Below are 20424 nucleotides of genomic sequence, written 5' to 3' on the forward strand. Positions count from 1 at the left end.
TCTCAGATAGGGGAGAGTAAGGCCTAAGAGGGTTTTATAGATAATAATCAACCAGTGGGTCTTGTGACAGGTATATAGAGATGACCAGTTTACAGAGGAGTATAGAGTGCAGTGATGTGTCCTATAAGGAGCATTGGTGGCAAATCTGATGGCCGAATGGTAAATAATAACATCTAGCCGCTCGAGAGCACCCTTACCTGCCGATCTATAAATTACGTCTCCGTAATCTAGCATGGGTAGGATGGTCATCTGAATCAGGGTTAGTTTGGCAGCTGGGGTGAAAGAGGTGCGATTGCGATAGAGGAAACAAAGTTTAGATTTAACCTTAGCCTGCAGATTTGATATGTGCTGAGAGAAGGAGTGTGTGTCTAACCATACCCCCAAGTACTTGTATGAGTTGACTACCTCAAGCTCTAAACCTTCAGACGTAGTAATCACACCGGCTCTCCTTCTTACCAAACCACATGACCTTTGTTTTGGAGGTGTTCAAAACAAGGTTACTGGCAGAGAAAGCTTGTTGGACACTAAGAAAGCTTTGTTGTAGAGTGTTTAACAGAAAATCCGGGGAGGGGCCAGCTGTGTTTAAGACTGTATCATCTGCATATAAATGGATGAGCGTGCTTCCTACTGCCTGAACTATGTTGTTGATGTAAATTGAGAAGAGCGTGGGGCTTAGGATCGAGCCTTGGGGTACTCCCTTGATGACAGGCAGTGGCTGAGACAGCAGATGTTCTGACTTTATACAGTACACTGCACTCTTTGAGAGAGCTAGTTAGCAAACCAGGCCAAAGACCCCTCAGAGACATCAATACTCTTTAGCCTGCCCACAAGAATGGAATGGTCTACCATATCAAAAGCTTTGGCCAAGTCAATAAAAATAGCAGCATAACATTGCTTAGAATCAAGGGCAATGGTGGCATCATTTAGGACCTTTAAGGTTGCAGTGACACATCCATAACCTGAGTGGAAACCAGATTGCATACCAGAGAGAATACTATAGACATCAAGAAAGCCAGTCAGTTGATTATTGACAAGTTTTTCCAACACTTTTGATAAACAGGGCAAAATAGAAATTGGCCTATAACATTTAGGATCAGCTTGATCTCCTTTAAATAAAGGATGCACCGTTGCTGCCTTCCAAGTAATGGGAACCTCCCCAGAGAGGAGAGAGAGGTTAAAAAGGTCAGAGATAGGCTTGGCGATGATAGGGGCAGCAACCTTAAAGAAGAAAGGGTCTTTAAACCATCTGACCCAGATGTTTTTTGGGGGTCAAGTTTAAGGACCTCCTTTAGCACCTTGGACTCAGTGACCGCCTGCAGGGAGAAACGTTGCAGTGGGGCAGGGGTTAAAGAGGGAGGAGCATCGGGACTAGTCACATTGGAAGGGGTGGGAGATGAGTAAATGTTAGACGGGCAAAGAGGCATGACTGAGTCAAATTGGAATCCTGACTTAATGAAGTGGTGATTAAAGAGCTCAGCCATGTGCTCCTTGTCAGAAACAACCACATCATCAACATTAAGGGACATGGGCAGCTGTGAGGAGGAGGGTTTATTCTCCAGGTCTTTAACCGTTTTCCAGAACTTATTGGGGTTAGACCCACCGAGAGAGAACTGCTCCTTAAAGTAACACATTTTTGGTCTTCCGGATAGCCTGAGTGCACTTATTTCTCATTTGCCTGAACTAGAGCCAGTCAGCCTGAGTATGCGTGTGCCGAGCCTTTAGTCCAAATGGATTTTCTTGAGGTGGTGTAACTCTGCCAGATCGCGGTCGAACCAGGGACTGAACCTGTTTTTAATTAGCATTTTCTTTATGGGGGCGTATTTGTCAACAATACCACTGAAAATATAAAAAAAGAAGGTTCAAGCTGATTCAATACCAATTTACAGAGGCCAGATCATGAAGGAAAGCTGGCTCATTAAAGTTTTTTAGCAAGTGTCTATGACAAATCAGGACAGGTCGTTTCACTGAGCAGCCATTACGAACACAGGCTGTAAAACATGGATCACTAAGGTCATTACAAAAAACACCAGACTGATACCTGTCAGGGTTATTTGTGAGGATAACAATTGCCCATTGCTTTAGGACTTCGACAGGTGGTTTAAACATGTCCCAGTTTAGGTCACCTAGCAGGACAAATTCGGACTTAGTGTATGGGGCCAGGAGAGTGCATAGGGCATTTGGAGTAAGTGGGGTCTGTCACTTTGTGGCTGTTGTAACTAGTGACGACCAGCTCCAAGGCTAGTACCTAAACAAATATTATGGATATAATGCCAAGATAATTGTCTTTCTGCCCTAACAGTTGGATTAGTTGTCCACAAAGCAGCAGAGCGGGCTGTCTAGCTCCCGCCTATCCTTTCTTTGGATTGGTAGATACATCTCATTATTTTAATAGTTGAATATTTGATAAGGATGTTGACGTCAATCATTTGTATCAATGGAGAGAGATGCTATACTACTAGCCTCATGTTATGAATATGCATAGCCATCTCGACACAACTCCGATAGTGTTTTTTTCCCTTAACATTGCAGGGATGTCACGTGTCCTACTTATATCAGTGCATTCGTAACAACCTAAGCATTACGGAACGTATATTCAATCAAATTAACCTGACACAGTAAATAAGCCACTCATTTTTTTGTTGACCAAATTTGACTCTCTCATTGACCGCCATACAAAAAATAATCGATTCCTGGGTCGGAAAACGCCACCTGCTGGAGGGAGACGAATTTTCTCTTTACCTCTTCCTCTGACCAGAGTGTACATGTGAGCAGCGCATGCGTGATGTTCATCAACGACAGCCGATAAGTTACTAGCCAATCACATTTCACATGGCCCATGTCAACAAAAGATTTCGTTATAATTGTTTTCCGGCTGCCTGGTAGTGTTGCACAACAACTTCTAGTGCTTACTCGTGTGATCGATTAAAATAAGACCAAACGTTTTTATAGTTCGTCGACAGAGCTCTATGGGTTGATTTGAACGCGTTTTAAATAAACATGTCGCTTCAGAAGGAAATTCCGTATGAGGAGAGCTTGCAGGGTCAGTACAGAAACTAAACATCAAATACGCTATTTTTTAGCTAACGTTAGCTGGCCACATAATTTTTATGTAAGTCTGTATAGCTGACTAACAAACTAGCTAATATACCTAACGTAAGTTCAGCTAATGTTGGCCTCAACTGGAATTGTCAGGTCAGGGGAATATTGTTAAGGCCTGTCAAATAATAGCTAACGTAACTAACTAGACCTATGACTGTAAATATGGTTCTACATTAAACGTTATATTTCTCACGGAATTGGATCACGTTATACTTCTGTTCATTCCTGACTGGCAAGATTCAACACTAAACACGACAAAGGAAAATATCTAGCAAACGTTACTAGTAAGTTGCCAAACTATTTTCTATCTATCTGTGGGTAATATGTATCCCCAGGTTCCTGGGTGGAATTGCACTATAACACTGGCAGTGGGAGTCAGGTGTGCCAGGAGCAGATCTCAACAACTGCTCTTGATGTAGACCTGGAGAAGTTACTACTAGACGCCCAACACGAGTCAAGCAGGAGTACCTCGAGAGGAAGCTCACAATGTGACAGGTATGGGGAAAGGAAATGGTTACAGTGCTGAGCCTTAGTTTCCCAGGAAACACGAAGATGAATTGCATTGAATTCTATGTCGGGCAGAAATGAGTGTTTCTAGTTACCTCTCACGACCTCTACAAGCAAGAATGTTGAATACAGTTCTATTTTAAACTACTTTACCTGTTGCCTGTGCAGTTGGTCATTTTGGGGGTAGGAATGTGAAACATATCCACAGGAGAGTATAATTATATAAACTTTTCAAAGCCCTGGTAGTGCTTTCAGATTTCTATCATCTGAAGCATGTGCAGAACTGTGAAAACATGTATTTTTATCTTGTGCACATGCTTCAGGTTATAGAAGTCTGAACTGCACTATACCATCTCTTTGAAAACTTTATGTAATTATACTTTTCTAAATCAAATCAAACTTTATTTGTCACATGCACCGAATACAACAAGTGTAGACCTTACCGTGAAATGCTTACTTACAAGCCTTTAACCAAAAGTGCAGTTCAAGAGTTAAGACAATATTTACCAAATAAACTAAAGTAAAAATTCAATAAAAAAATTATGAAAAGTAACACAGTAACATAACAAAAACAAGGCTATATACAGGGGGTACTGGTACCGAGTCAGTGTGCGGAAATACAGGTTAGTTGAGGTAATTGTACATGTAGGTAGGGGTGAAGTGACTAGGGTCAATGCAATAGTCCGGTGGCCATTTGATTAATTGTTCAGCAGTCTTATGGCTTGGGGTAGAAGCTGTTAAGGAGTGTTTTGGACCAGGACTTGGAGCTCCGGAACCGCTTGCCGTGCGGTAACAGAGAAAAAAGTCTGACTTGGGTGGCTGGAGCCACTTGACAATTTTATGGGCTTTCCTCTGACACCGCCTATTGTATAGGTCCTGGATGGCAGGAAGCTTGGTCCCAGTGATGTACTGGGCCGTACGCGCTACCCTCTGGAGCACCGTACGGTCAGATGCCGAGCAGTTGCCATACCAGGCGGTGATGCAAACGGTCAGGATGCTCTCAATGGTGCAGCTGTAGAACTTCTTTAGGATCTGGGGACCCATGCCAAATCTTTTCAGTCTCCTGAGGGAGAAAGGGTTTTGTCGTGCCCGCTTCACGACTGTCTTGGTGTGTTTGGACCATGATAGTTCGTTGGTGATGTGGACACCAAGGAATTTGAAGCTCTCGACCCACTCCACTACAACCCCATTGATGTTGATGTTAAAGGGGGGCTGTTCAGCCCGCCTTTTCCTGTAGTCCAGGTCTCTGACATCCTCCTTATAGGCCCTTCTCATCGTTGTTGGTGATCAGGCCTACCACTGTTGTGTCGTCAGCAAACTTAATGATGGTGTTGGAATCGTGTTTGGCCACGCAGTCGTGGGTGAACAGGGAGTACAGGAGTGGACTAAGTACACACCTCTGAGGGGGCCCAGTGTTGAGGATCAGCGTGACAGACGTGTTGTTGCCTACTACCCTTACCACCTGAGGGCGGCCCATCAGGAAATCCAGGATCCAGTTGCAGGGGGAGGTGTTTAGTCCCAGGGTCCTTAGCTTAGTGATGAGCTTTGTGGGCACTATGGTGTTGAACGCTGAGCTGTAGTCAATGAACAGCATTCTCACATAGGTGTTCCTTTTGTCCAGGTGGGAAAGGGCAGTGTGGTGTGCGTTTGAGATTGCGTCATCCGTGGATCTGTTGGGGCGGTATGCGAATTGGAGTGGGTCTAGGGTATCCGGGAGGATGCTGTTGATGTGAGCCATGACCAGCCTTTCAAAGCACTTCATGGCTACCAACGTGAGTGCTACGGGTCGGTAATCATTTAGGCAGGTTACCTTCGCTTCATTGGGCACAGGGACTATGGTGGTCTGCTTGAAATATGTAGGTATTACAGACTCAGTCTGTAATACAGTGCCATCCATTTTGTCACCAAAGCCCCATATACTACCCACCACTGCGACATGTATGCTCTCGTTGGCTGGCCCTCGCTTCATATTCATCGCCAAACCCACTGGCTCCAGGTCATCTATACGTTTTTGCTAGGTAAAGCCCCGCCTTCTCAGCTCACTTGTCACCATAGCAGCACCCACCCGTAGCACGCGCTCAATCAGGTATATCTCACTGTTCACCCCCTAAGGGGGTTCTCTGCTGCCAATGACTGGAACGAACTGCAAAAATCACTGAAGCTGGAGACTCATATCTCCGTCACGAACTTTAAGCACCAGCTGTCAGAGCACCTCACAGATCACTGCACATAGCCCATTTGTAAATGGCCCATCCAACTACCTCATCCCCATAATGTTAATTTTTATTTTTATTTTGCTCCGTTGCACCCCAGTAAGGTGAAGGTGGTCTAGAGTTTTTTTTAATTTTTATACATTTTATTTTTAGGTTCCGCATGTGACATGCTGTTAAAACTTTGGTTAAACTGATTTAAGTTTGCCTGCATTAAAATCCCTGGCCACTAGGAGAGCCGCTTCTGGATGAGCATTTTGTTGTTTGCTTATGGCGGTGTACAGCTCGTTGAGTGCGTACTTAGAGGTCGACCGATTATGATTATTGGAGGACCAAAAAAGCCGATACCGATTAATCGGACGATTTTATAAAAAAAATGTTGATTTTTTTTTTTTTTTCTAATAATGACAATTACAACAATACTGAATTAACACTTATTTTAACTTAATATAATACATAAATAAAATCAATTTAGCCTCAAGTAGATAATGAAACATGTTCAATTTGGTTTAAATAATGCAAAAACAAAGTGTTGGAGAAGAATGTAAAAGTGCAATATGTGCTATGTAAGAAAGCTAACGTTTCAGTTCCTTGCTCAGAACATGAGAACATATGAAAGCTGGTGGTTCCTTTTAACATGAGTCTTCAATATTCCCAGGTAAGAAGTTTTAGGTTGTAGTTATTATAGGACTATTTCCCTCTATACCGTTTGTATTTCATTAACCTTTGACTATTGGATGTTCTTATAGGCACTTTAGTATTGCCAGTGTAACAGTATAGCTTCTGTCCCTCTCCTCGCTCCTCCCTGGGCTCGAACCAGCAACACAACGACAACAGCCACCACATCGAAGCGTTACCCGTGCAGAGCAAGGGAAACAACCACCTCAAGGCTCAGAGCGAGTGAAGTTTGAAACGCTATTAGCGCGCGACATCTAGCCAGCCATTTCACTTCGGTCACACCAGCCTCATCTCGGGAGTTGATAGGTTTGAAGTCATAAACAGCACAATGCTTGACACACAGGGAAGAGCTGCTGGCAAAACGCACGAAAGTGCTGTTTGAATGAATGTTTACGCGCCTGCTTCTGCCTACCACCGCTCAGTCAGATACTTAGATACTTGTGTGCTTGTATGCTCAGTCAGATTATATGTAACACAGGACACCCTAGATGATATCTAGTAATATCATCAACCATGTGTAGTTAACTAGTGATTATGATTGATTGTTTTTTATAAGGTAAGTTTAATGCTAGCTAACAACTTACCTTGGCTTACTGCATTTGCGTAACAGGCAGTCTCCTTGTGGAGTGCAACGAGAGAGAGGCAGGTCGTTATTGCGTTGGACTAGTTAACTGTAAGGTTGCAAGATTGGATCCCCCGAGCCCCTGAACGAGGCAGTTAACCCACCGTTCCTAGGCCGTCATTGAAAATAAGAATGTGTTCTTAACTGACTTGCCTAGTTAAATAAAGATTAAATAAAGGTATTTTTAAAAAATGGCAAATCGGCGTCCAAAAATAACGATTTCCGATAGTTATGAAAACTTGAAATCTGCCCTAATTAATTGGCCATTCCGATTAATTGGTCGACCTCTAGTACTTAGTGCCAGCATCGGTCTGTTTTGGTAAATAGATAGTGGTCTACAGCTTATCGTAAGGTACTCTACCTCAGGCGAGCAATACCTCGACACCTCTTTAATATCACACATCACGCACCAGCTGTTATTGACAAAAAGACACACACCCCCACCCCTCGTCTTAGCAGACGTAACATCTCTGTTCTGCCAGTGCATGAAAAATCCCGCCAGCTCTATATTATCCGTGTCGTCGTTCAGCCACGACTCTGTGAAACATAAGGTATTACAGTTCTTAATGTCCCGTTGGAAGGATAATCGTAATCGTATGTCATCAATTTTATTTTGCATGTTAGCAAGTAGAACGGAAGGCAGTGGGAGTTTACTCGCTCGCCTACGGATTCTCAGAAGGCAACATATTTTGATTCAACATTTTGGCTTGTAGAGGTTGTGAGAGGAAACTTTCCTTATTCAAATGCTCGTTTTTGCCCCTTATACAATTCAATTCATTTCAACATATGGTTTCCAGGCAAAGCCTTGGTATCCCTGTTCAAGGCCTGAGAATGTGGAGATAAGGATTGTCATTTATAATGCTCTTTCTTATCAGATGACCTAATACACATTTCAAAAGTTCTAGGGATGTCTTGAGTCATCTTGAGTCATCTTTGTTGTCTATCTTTCCAGTCCACTTAGGTCACAGACTCCTCTTCTTCTGTTTAGAGGCTCAGAGGGAAACAGTTCACAGGTAAATACATGGTCCTTATGGGTTGTAAGGTTGTCTTCTGTTGATCTCTCATATGTAATGTATTGTGATGTTCAGAAGGTAATAATTCATGATAATACCAGACTTTACATTAGGTGAATAGTACAAACATGTTTGTGATTATAATGTGGAAAGTGGTTTTACTAAGGAATTTCTTAATTGATTTCAGTCTGAGGAAGATAACCAAGAAAGAATCCAGGAAGTAGAGAATCTACTGAAGAAGAATGCTGACTGGATCTGGGACTGGTCCAGTCGTCCTGAGAACAACCCACCAAAGTGCATAGTACCTAGTAATTATATACAGTAGGGCCCAATGTTCATAATGTTGAAGATAGAAATTGAATGTAGAGAGAGAACATTTCGGCACGGCTGAATTGTATAGATCATTTTACAGGTCTTAGTGGCTATTTTAAAACCAACTCCCTGTAACTCCCATTACTGCTAGTCATTGTTTTGGGAATTTTCAATTTTCCCTGACTGTCTAGCTTTTATTTTGGTGATTTGTAAATTCTCAAAGATTATATTATATATAAACAAATAATTGTCCATAATCTTTATACAATGAGTGGATCTAATCATGAATGCTGATTGGTTGGTTAAAACCGCTGATTGGTTAAAACCGCATTCCAGCTGGTGTCTATTCCAGAAGATAGATATATATATATATATATATATATCAGTTTGAAGTGGTTGTGTTAGTTGTGTTGTTGGCTAGCGCCTCTGAACAACCGTGTCCTGACAAGAGCCCAATTTCTATGCCGGGCGAAATTGTTCACCATTAGCTCATTGTTGTGGATGGATCCATATACATGTCACTAGAAAACTGCTTAAACAAATGCAAATGCATTTACTTAGCGGTTATTCTGGCTGCACTTTTTGACGTGACTGTAAGTTAGTCGTAGTTGGCTAGCTAGCAAGCAAGGGATAAGAATGTTGCCAGCCAGTATTGCAATGTAACATTTAGAACGAACGACTGGGTTGTGTCCGTACATTAAGAACAAAAAGACTGAATGACTGTGTTGCGTCTATTGCAAACGAACCGATAGAACGAACGACCAGTCGGACTGGGTAGCAACCCTAGATTTGTGTCGGGACTATATCTTGTGGAAGGATGAAATGATATGAATACATTAATCAAAATAACGCTTTTAATGGAAATATGTAAATCATTATTTGAAAATGTTGGTAACCCGTTGTATAAAAGTGATAATGCTCTCGAAGTCTGTGTTTGGAGGATATATTGGCACGGTTTACCGGTCCGAGACGACTTTTCCCACATTCTGTTAGGTTACAGCCGTATTCAAAAATGTATTCAATCGTTTTCCCCCCTCATCAATCTACATACAATACTGCATAATAACAAAGCAAAAACAGGTTTTTAGACATTTTTCCTCATTTATAAAAAAAAACTGATATACATTTACAGAATTATTTAAATAAAGGTTAAAAACATTGTATTTTTTAAAATCAGACCCTTGACTCAGTACTTTGTTGAAGCACCTTTTGTAGCGATTACAGCCTCATGTCTTGGGTATGACGCTACAAGCTTGGCACACCTGTATTTGGGGAGTTTCTCCCATTCTTCTCTGTAGATTCTCTCGAGTTCTGTCAGGTTGTATTCGAGCTCTGTCAGGTATTGCTGCACAGCTATTTCGGGTCTCCAGAGATGTTCAAACCTGTTTTTACTTTGTCATTGTGGGGTATTGTGTGTAGATTGCAGAGGATTTTTATTTTATTGAATCAATTTTAGAATACGGTTGTAACGTAACAAAATGTGGAAAAAGTCAGAGTACTTTCTGAAGGCACTATATATCTGGTTTTAGTCGTTTAATTTTACACTGAAAGGGTTTTTCCATACCCACTGTTTAGACTTAGGCGACCAGAAAAAATGCTTAGGCGGCCCACCCAAGAATTTCAATGGCAGAAAAATACCTGTAATCACTGATTTAAGATAAGATTTATTAACCCGGTTGTAACTGTGTTGTGTCTCTGTAGGGAGTTTCTGCTGAAACACCCCAGGCGCTCAGCCTCGCTCAGCATCAGGAAGACCAACGTCATGAAGAAAGGAGGAGTTCTCTCCCCTGACTTCCTCAAGCTTTTCCTACCTTCATTATTCATTTCTCATATACTCGCAGTTGGCCTGGGGTAAGGGACTGAGCATTTTGTAACTTAAACACAGTACAAATACATGCAGTCTATTGAATACTTTAAAAGCTGCCTTTTACTATTACTAAAAGTATGGTGCCCCAGATGGGTGTCGAATTGTTTTGTATTTTAGCTAAATGCCTTTTGAGAGTTGTAATACAATAAAGCAAACACTACCCTGTTGAGGAAATGTAGGCTTTGTGAAAGCTTGCCGCTGGCCATGGATAGATATTTCAGAGTAGCCATGATACATTTTTACTTTAATCAAAATAATATTTTGAATGGCCCTTTGCTATTCTGTTCTTCTCAGGATATACATTGGGAGGCGCCTCAGCACATACAGCACCTACTGAAGCTGATGCTGCATTATGAGACCACTGACTCATACAGCTGGCATGCCTTCAAATGGGGGCAACTTCAGAATCCAAGGAGAAGTGGTTGATGTAGCATTCTCCATTTTAGCTGATTGCCTCATCTTATCTTCTGAATGCTGTGACTGCTTCTTTCTCCCAGAAATGCCTTGAATCAGGAACTGATTTGTGCTGCCATGTTCCTCTCGCTATTTTAGAATGTTGTTTTATATTGAACTGCTGCCAATTGGCATTGTTTCTCATTTTCTCAAGCATATTGTGTTTGTGTTTTGCCTGTTTCTTATTCTTAAGGGAATGATTAATGTGAATGAATATTAATTGTGAAATAATTTCCTGCACTCATTTTCTTTGAAAAAGCTGGGGTTGTTAATACATTTCATGCAACATGTGAAAGGCAGGGTGTGAATTGCAACAAAAGTCCAACTTTTGGGGGGGTCTCTAATTTAACCTATTCTCCTATTTGTTTAAAATTCTATTGTGTACTGTTACAGTGGTAAAGATGAAAATAAAAGCTTATTCCAAATTAAATGAACACCCTCACCACTCTGTCATGGTTTTATACCAGTGACCGTTGGTTTAGGTTCTTTCAATTGTATTCCTCTCTCTTATGTCTATCTTGAGCTTTCGCTAGCAAACATGCAACATTATATTGACTGGATTGAGCTAGCTAGCAAACTTGCAACATTATCAACTGAGCCCTCAGTTTCCCCTGCTGATGAGTTCAGGACAGACACTTGTTTGCATCCTGTATTTCAGGCCCTTTTCAGATGTCCCAACTTCTCTTTTTACAAAAAAAGCTCAATTTGTCAGCAAGATGATTTCATTCAGGCTACAAGAGTGAAGGCCTAATGACAATCACTGATGTCATTACATGTTTTGGTGTTTTGTAACAACTGTCTCTTTCCATTCATTCAATGACTGGTGCACAGTGGACTGTTTGCATGCTGCAATTAGTGGAGTGGATGAACGTGCACAGTGATTGACAATCTGATAAAAACATGTCTACTATTAGGCCCATAAATGTAGCAACTATTTGAGTATAATCATGATGAAATGTTTTGTTTGTTTTTCATAGCTATAGTATGTTACAAAACAACGTTTTTATTTGGTAACTATTTTACAGTCACAGCTGGTACTATATTTGGTACGTAATATGCTAAGAAGTGGTACTTTCAGGTACTCTAAAGAATGAAGTACCTGGTACCACATCTGCAGTAGCACATGTTTCAAAGCATCCCAAGTTATGTAATTACCATGCAGTTTTAAGGCAAATAAGTCAATATCACTGTGAAATAAGATGTCTCCAATTTTTTGTATGATCAGTAAAACATAAGCTATTTTTTTGAGCACTCAAATTAATTCCCTAATTTTCTCTGATTTCTGCAATTTACTGAATATACATCTACAGTTGAAGTCGGACGTTTACATACACCTTAGCCAAATACATTTAAACTCAGTTTTTCACAATTCCTGACATTTTAATCCTAGTAAACATTCCCTGTTTTAGGTCAGTTAGGATCACCACTTTATTTTAAGAATGTGAAATGTCAGGATAATAGTATAGAGTATTTATTTCAGCTTTTATTTCTTTCAGTGGGTCAGAAGTTAACATACACTCAATTAGTATTTGGTAGCATTACCTTTAAATTGATTAACTTGGGTCAAACGTTTCGGGTAGCCTTCCACAAGCTTCCCACAATAAGTTGGGTGAATTTTGGCCCATTCCTCCTGACAGAGCTGGTGTAACTGAGTCAGGTCTTTAGGCCTCCTTGCTCGCACATGCTTTTTCAGTTCTGCCCAGGGCTTTGTGATGGCCACTCCAATGCCCTTGACTTTGTTGTCCTTAAGCCATTTTGCCACAACTTGGAAGTATGCTTGGGGTCATTGTCCATTTGGAAGACCCATTTGTGACCAAGCTTTAACTTCCTGACTGAAGTCTTGAGATGTTGCTTCAATATATCCACATAATTTTCTTTCTGCATGATGCCATCTATTTTGTGAAGTGCACCTGTCCCTCCTGCAGCAAAGCACCCCCACAACATGATGCGGCCACCCCCGTGCTTCACGGTTGGGATAGTGTTCCTCGGCTTGCAAGCCTCCCCCTTTTTCCTCTAAACATAATGATGGTCATTGTGGCCAAACTGTTCTATTTTTGTTTCATCAGACCAGAGGACATTTCTCCAAGAAGTACGATCTTTGTCCCCATGTGCAGTTGCAAACTGTAGTCTGGCTTTTTTATGGCGGTTTTGGAGCAGTGGCTTCTTCCTTGCTGAGCGGCCTTTCAGGTTATGTCGATATTGGACTCGTTTTACTGTGGATATAGATATTTTTGTACCTGTTTCCTCCAGCATTTTCACAAGGTCCTTTGCTGTTGTTCTGGGATTGATTTGCACTTTTCGGACCAAAGTACGTTCATCTCTAGGAGACAGAACGCATCTCCTTCCTGAGCGGTATGATGGCTGCGTGGTCCCATGGTGTTTATACTTGCGTACCAGATTAACGTGGTATCTTCAGATGTTTGGAAATGACTTCCAAGAATGAACCAGACTTGTGGCGGTCTACAATTTTTTTCTGAGGTCTTGGCTGATTTCTTTTGATTTTCCCATGATGTCAAGCAAAGAGGCACTGAGTTTGAAGGTAGGCCTTGAAATACATCCACAGGTACACCTCCAATTGACTCAAATTATGTCAATTAGCCTAACAGAAGCTTCTAAAGCCATGACATAATTTCCTGGTATTTTCCAAGCTGTTTAAAGGCAGAGTCAACTTAGTGTATGTAAAGTTCTGACTCAATGTAATTGTGAGACAGTGAATTATAAGTGAAATAATCTGTAAACAATTGTTGGAAAAATTACTTGTGTTATGCACAAAGTAGATGTCCTAAGCGACAAGAAATTTGTGGAGTAGTTGAAAAACGAGTTTTAATGACTCCAACCTAAGTGTATGTAAACTTCCGACTTCAACTATAGCTCCAGGACTATTCTCACCCATTTAAAGTAATGGAGGCATAAAGCAGATGAACACAATTAGATTTTATTTAACTTTGGTCAACATAATCAAACAAGTGAATACACTGCCACCATGTTCAGAATGATTAAACAGAGAAAGGCTTTGTTACTGATGTTCCTGTTTTTAAAATCAGTACAGGTCTATTCAACCTTCATTTTTGCATTGATATAACTTGGAAAACAAAGTATGCAGTTTTGACTTTAGTGGCATACCAATGAATGATTTAAAGGGCACATGTAAGAAGAGGTTTGTCTGAATCTCCTTCTCTTACTACACAAAGAACTTTCCATGTTTTGGAAGAACTCTATCACTAGATCTATCTGTATGGTGTGCAGTACTCTAACTATTATATACCTTGTTTTCACAGACAGCCACAAATAGCAGCAGTAATATGAGACATAAATCTATAAAATAGAATAAAAAAATAATGCACATAAGGTTTGTAAAACATTTGGGGACATAACCGATAGCTGTCATTGATAGACGTAGGTATTAAGGCTGCAGATTCCCTTTGTCTTGCGTCTCTTCACATTAAGTTTCCAGCCTGTATCTTAAATGAGAGCAACACATAAATACATATATTGACACTTGCACATGGTCAGTCTCAAATGGTGATTCTGATACTTAAGAGTAGTTATTTTAGAGATAGCTTGAAAGAACTGCTCAAAAGACTGGTGCGACTTTACATTTTTTCCACCTAACTACAACATAAAAACATGCAAAGCAACTATAAACATGATTTAAATTCTAAAACACATGTGTAGTTCTATTTACTTTTATTAAGTGGATGACACCATAAAGGTGTATTTGAATAGATACAGTCTGTGATATAACATTACCATGTCTGGGGGATAAATTTTGGATAGGAGGGTGTGGGTGCAGAACAGAAGAAGTCCACTTTCCAAATTCACAACATGTTGCAAGTGCTTTAGCCTGAATGCATGGTCAATGGGGAATGTTAACAGGTAGGCCTATAACCCATGAAATATCCATGTTTCAGAAAGGCCAAAAAATCTTAATGAGGGTGTTACAAAAATGACAAGAGGTCATCTTCAGGGCTTTCCATAGTTTGGTTGTTAAGATTATGAAATGAAGGCTGAAAATATCAACACAAACACCAATGTTCAAGAGTTTGACCTCTTATGAGTGCCGTTCTATTGATTCAACACAAGGTGGGCTCTCAGGGTCCAATCTTGGCCCTGGCACTGATTTACCCAAGGCTAAATCAACCTCAGACTCAAAAGAAAACAGGCCGACCAATCAACCTCCTGCCACAAAAAAAGGAGACAAGTGCTTTAAACTTCACCAGGAGGACGAGAGGGCTGTTTGTTTCTGTTACAGATAAACCACTAGGCTTAACTATGCAGGAACAGTAAAGCCTTGTCCTCAGGATGGAGCCCAATTATTTTTTTAGTTGATCTTGTCCTGGAAAATGTACAGGTTGTTGGTGGCCGCCACAGCGATGACATTTTCTTTGGGGTGCCAGGCAGTGTGCAGGATCTTCTTGTTGAAGTCCAGGCTGTCCACGCTAATTTCGTCTTTCTTCCTCTTGCCACCGGTGGAGACTTTGCGGGGCTTGAGTGTAGCCCGCGGTTTGCTGCTCTCCCTAGAGGCCTCCAGTGTGATGTCCTTCCTGGTGTTGCGGTCGAACATACGGAAAAAGTTGTTGTAGGAGCCGGTCATGATGGCACTGAGAAAGGAAGGAAACCGTGGGTAATTTATAATTCTCCAAAGATACTCCTTAAACGTACATATTGGCAGATAAGTTGTCCAAAGAACATTGTAGGTGCAGATTGCCTTAAACAGAGAAAGTGCTAGAGTTTCTTACCTGTCGCTACCGTTCCAGCAGCACTCAAACTTGTCGAAGATGCAATCATTTTCATATAACGAGCAAAGCTTGCTGCGAAGGTATTCATGAACCTGAGCGGGAGAATGTTGATTAGTGTATTTGGAAAATAATTGCATCTATCCAACTATTTCCATACACCTAACTGGACAATTGTGGACCACACTGAAAATTATGCCATTGTTATCACTACGCAGAGCAAGGCAGGTACCTGATATGTCTCGACTGGCCTGTTCTCCATGTTGAGGTCCCACACCTTGACGGAGAGGTAGTCCCGTGTCATCATGTAGCGCCCGCTGTGACTGAACTTCACGTCAGAGATGGACGAGATGATCTCAGAGAAAAATGACCTGCTGCTTGGATCCTCAGGCTCCTCAAAGACTGCAATCACAAACATGGAGAGATATTCAAAATGACAGACAAAACCCCTGAAAATAGATTAATTTAAAACTAATTTATCTGTGAATGAACATAATTTAGAATGCAGAGAACTAGGCTCTGAGTACTCACACTTGGTGTGGCTATCGCAGAGTGCTGCTGTTCGCATGTCACAGAGGCGTATGGTGCCTTTGCTACTGCTGTACACAAATACATTGCATTGGTTTGGATGGCACTCAGCCGCTGTGATCACCTCTGTCAGTTCCTCCATGTTGGCAGGCTTGATGTCTACAATGTCTGAGAAGACACTGTTAAGGAAATTAACTGAAATAGGTCTAAAGGCTCATACTGATGTGGTCAAACATGTTCACACATGTATTTGTTTGACTTACAACTGCACAGGACCAATAAGAAAAAAATCTAAACTGAAATTGAGAACTGTATACGCTAATAGAGGACAGTTTGGATGAAGCAAACATTTGCATCTAAAAGTCATGAGGATGAGGACTGATACGTTTTCAGAAGAGGATACTAAAACTTCGGTCTGTGATTTCCAAGTGCCATAGATTAATTCTTAGATCATCTGCGGAGAGGTATGTTTGATGATCGCTATTTACAGAAATTGAATTAATATGATATGTGTGAGCGTTGGCAAACACCCTACGAGGACTTGCTTCTACCATGAGATCCATGGGCATCAGCACTGGTACCTGTAACCACAGGACAGATTTATTTAGGGGAGGAAGCTATAAGCATGCATAGACTGTGTTTTTTCTTGCACAGTGTCGGTTGAAATCTTAAAAAGGTAAAGCAACTTTAAACCAACCCGTAGGGAAGTAATTCTAAAGGGATCCCTGAGACGTCCGTCTTCGTCTTTCAAGTTGTAACCCTCAGCCCGCTTGTCTCGTTCACCGATTTTCCACAATTTGATAGTTTTATCTGTACAAAAAAATATATATGTTGAGGGTGAAGAGAACTTAACAAAAAGGTTAGTAGGTTAAAGCAAAATGTTCTTACCATTTGTTGAGAGTAGAAAGTGAGCTGAGTTTTGTTGGGGTAACCATCTTATTTTGTTAATTTTTTCCTCAATTTCTAAACTTTTCAAGTAGTCAAATTCAGGTTCGTGACTCTGAAAAGTGCTATAAACATTGTATTCCCCTCGCAGGTTTGGTCGATTTTTACACTGAAAGAGAAAAGCAGATATGCACTGTGTGACAAACTTGGATATTAAGCATGTATTATGTTTAGAATTTAATCCAGTGCCTTTCTTTCCAAAACAACCTATCATATCTAACTCCAAAAATGTCATTGTTCATGAAAATACATTTCGCTGGTAATTATAAAATGCACCTCCTGTTCATGTTGAAATATGACAACTCTGCCTCCCTTGTCTCCAGTTGCTAGCAACTCTCCAGAATGGTTGAATTCAACCGTTGAGATGATATCAGCTGAAAGGAGGACATGTCCCATTAAAGCTGGATTCTGGAATTTTATTGTGAGTAATGTATAAGGGCTGTTATAATCAAAAAGATACACATCAGCAAAAGAACAGAACCTAGTAAATAATAACATCAAAACCAATATTTAAAAAAAATCCTGGTGCAACTTTCATGGGTGCATACACTATGCATAGTAGCCGACAGAGCAGCGTGTGGATTTCTACCTCCCTGAAAATAATTGATTTATCAGTCAACCCAAGAAATATGACTGACTTTGAATGAATCAAACACACCGACTTCCTCCTTACTGTATCAGAACTTTCAATTGTCGTATTGCCGACGCAGACCTTCAACGTCACTGACAAAATCTCCCACAAATAACTAGCTAGAGTTCTTAGCAAGATGACGCGCTAGTTTACGACAGTGCGTGTGTCTTACTACATTACATTAATAAGACGTACTCTGACTGCATAATTATTATTATATATGTTACATACATGTGCGGGACATAAGTTACAGTTGTTTGAGTATAACGTTAGCTTGCTAATAATGCTAGGCAACTTGATTTGCAAGCAAGAGGAGCTAGCTAACGTTAGCTAGTAAGAAAAACAAACTCAGAATTGCCCAGCAGTGGTACTCATATACATGAACAGTGTCATGACTTTGTTCGTGAAAGACAGTAAGTCAAAGGCGTAGTTTGCGAAATAATAAGATAACAGCATCACATCTTTGATCACATTTGAGCTCAAATGCTAACTCATTCGTTAACCTAACGTTACTGTACTCACCTTCTGCAACATCTTCATCTATCGCCCCTTTCACTTGTGAGAAACACCACTGAAAATCATTTCCACCGGCAACTCCTGCATAACAATAATATTGGAATCATTACTTCGCTAGCGTCAGTTCACCAACCCATTTAGAGTCAAATGCTGTGTAATTTAAAACTTGCATTCAGGCCACACAGCAGTAAGTGGTATTGGGACCCTTTCCCGGCTACATAAGTAGCTTACCTGCCATTGTTTCATTTAGCAGAGTTAGCTATTACTGAACACGGATTGCACTGTTTATTCAACCAATGCAACTTGCGTGAGGTAAAAAATAGTCAACATTCACAGGCAAAGTGAGGAGTCAGGGATCACGGAAATCGTCCGTGATTTTTTCCATCCAAAATGGCGCACATTGCATAACACAATGACGTCATTTCGACACGCTTCCAAGCATATTTCAGTTATCTATCATCCATCTGTATTTGAGTCAGTTGGCCCTACTCCTTAAAACTTAATTGAGACAACAGAAAAACTGGATCAATTAAAATGGCTCCTCACCCCTCATGTTGATCACTGAAGTTCAAGTTAAGGCATTGTAAATGTAACCTAAGAAGCCTACCAATTCAAAGAGTCTGTAAAGCAATTCAAGTGACTGGCTACTACTGTTAGAGCCAATTTGAGGAACAATAATGTGTGTTGAAATAATATTATGAAATATAAGAAATGTGAATGAAATGTACCATATATTATTTACGGGAAAAATAAAAATGTTTATAAGAAACAACTTTTTATTTGTTTATTGTGACACCTGGTGGCTACCTTTATTGCACCGGCAGTGTCAACATGGCAATCAAAAACTTGATTTTCCGTTTAAAAAACATATATATTTCCATCCTATTGAGGTTGAAATAACACTGAAATTGTACTCAAAAAATTTGATAATGCCCCTTTAGTGTAAGAACTTTTTGAAAAAAAAAATACACCTGTAATAATAGCCTGTTCTGGTGGGATGGAGTTTTGGGCCCACAGCATGACATCACAATATGATTTGGATTATTCTGACCAATGACCAGTCATAATTTATTTGCATATGTATAATCCTACTTTGAAGGGGTATTATGATTCTGATGGTTTGTTGCCACATATGGTTTGTTTAAGTTTTACCTTTGTGGCTAGATGGAGTAGGCCTAAAGCTTCGTCTAGTGGCATTATAGCTAAGCCTAACCTTCGCGTCGTAGCATTATAGCTAAGCCTAACCATTTTCCTAACCTTAACCTCATTCTCCTAACCTTCTATGCTAATACACCTAACATGCTGCCTTAGTTCTCCTAACCTGCCACACTAATTCACCTAACCTGACACATTAATCCACAACCTGCTATGTAAATAAACCATCTGTTGCGACAAGCAATCAGTAATGTAATTGTGTTTTGTGTCGCCGAGCAGTGAACAATAAACTATACATCAGTATCATAACACTGGTCAATAAAAATATTAATGAAAGTAAACCGCTTATTTGCCTGCTCAGCCAATGAGCCAATGAGAAGTCTCAGCCAAAAACATGACAACATCTTCTATGAGGAAATAGCTAGCATTTTTTAAACACTGGGCAAGTTTGTTTTGCATGAACCGGTGCCCCGGATGTGTGGAGTTTGTACATTTTAGACCATTCCATTGCCTGGTCCTTAAGTGAAATCTCCACCCACCAGGGGAACCAGGCCATGCAAAACAAACTCGCCCAGTCTGTTTCAGACACAAGTTTGAGGTCAGGTTTTTGAATTTTTTCAAAAATCTAACTTATGCTCTGGCCGAAAATTCAAATATCGGATGAGTGAACAACATTATTTGGCTATGAGTTACTAGATTATCAGATTTTAAACATGAGATTTTCACTGGCCAAAAGTATGTCGACACCTGCGCTTCGAACATCTAATTCTAAAATCATGGACATTAATATGGAGTTGGTCCCCCCTTTGCTGCTACAACAGCCTCCACTCTTCTGGGAAGGCTTTCCACTAGATGTTGGAACATTGCTGCGGGGACTTCCTTCCATTCAGCCACAAGAGCATTAGTAAGTTCAGGCACTAATGTTGGGCATATAGTCCTGGCTCACAGTCAGCGTTCCAATTCATCCCAAAGGTGTTTGAGTTTAAGTCAGGGCTCTGTGCAGGCCAGTCAAGTTCTTCCACATTGATCTCGACAAACCATTTCTGTCAGGACCTCACTTTGTGCACAGGGGCATTGTCATGCTGAAACAGGAAAGGGCCTTCCCCAAACTGTTGCCACAAAGTTGGAAGCACCGAATCTTCTAGAATGTAA

At 40.7% G+C, this 20424-nt stretch overlaps 2 protein-coding genes across 2 annotated transcripts; one reads left to right on the forward strand and one right to left on the reverse strand.

The window, feature by feature from the left end:
- Positions 1-2814: 2814 nt before the first annotated feature.
- LOC112253054 (BCL2/adenovirus E1B 19 kDa protein-interacting protein 3) lies at positions 2815-11195 on the forward strand. The gene is made up of 6 exons (XM_024424924.2): positions 2815-3040; positions 3435-3594; positions 8069-8129; positions 8317-8423; positions 10143-10292; positions 10603-11195. The coding sequence occupies exons 1-6, from the start codon at positions 2998-3000 to the stop codon at positions 10643-10645; spliced, it is 564 nt and encodes a 187-aa protein (XP_024280692.1). The 5' UTR covers positions 2815-2997; the 3' UTR covers positions 10646-11195.
- A 2485-nt stretch (positions 11196-13680) lies between these two features.
- On the reverse strand, positions 13681-18524 carry LOC112253055 (serine/threonine-protein phosphatase 2A 55 kDa regulatory subunit B delta isoform). The gene is made up of 10 exons (XM_024424925.2): positions 18349-18524; positions 18124-18198; positions 17247-17344; positions 16914-17079; positions 16723-16835; positions 16429-16606; positions 16029-16193; positions 15730-15899; positions 15501-15592; positions 13681-15362 (listed from the first exon to the last, which is right to left on the reverse strand). The coding sequence occupies exons 1-10, from the start codon at positions 18353-18355 to the stop codon at positions 15083-15085; spliced, it is 1344 nt and encodes a 447-aa protein (XP_024280693.1). The 5' UTR covers positions 18356-18524; the 3' UTR covers positions 13681-15082.
- Positions 18525-20424: the final 1900 nt, after the last annotated feature.

Source organism: Oncorhynchus tshawytscha, linkage group LG06, assembly GCF_018296145.1.
Source record: "Oncorhynchus tshawytscha isolate Ot180627B linkage group LG06, Otsh_v2.0, whole genome shotgun sequence".
Classification (NCBI taxonomy): Eukaryota; Metazoa; Chordata; class Actinopteri; order Salmoniformes; family Salmonidae; genus Oncorhynchus; species Oncorhynchus tshawytscha.

Coding starts and splice junctions, on each gene's coding strand:
- LOC112253054 (XM_024424924.2), top strand. CDS start 2,998: ATGTCGCTTCAGAAGGAAATTCCGTATGAGGAGAGCTTGCAGG. Junction 3,041..3,434: donor GTATGAGGAGAGCTTGCAGG/GTCAGTACAGAA, acceptor ATGTATCCCCAG/GTTCCTGGGTGGAATTGCAC. Junction 3,595..8,068: donor GGAAGCTCACAATGTGACAG/GTATGGGGAAAG, acceptor CTATCTTTCCAG/TCCACTTAGGTCACAGACTC.
- LOC112253055 (XM_024424925.2), bottom strand. Junction 16,607..16,722: donor TTAGAATTACTTCCCTACGG/GTTGGTTTAAAG, acceptor CTGTGGTTACAG/GTACCAGTGCTGATGCCCAT. Junction 15,900..16,028: donor CTGCGATAGCCACACCAAGT/GTGAGTACTCAG, acceptor TTGTGATTGCAG/TCTTTGAGGAGCCTGAGGAT.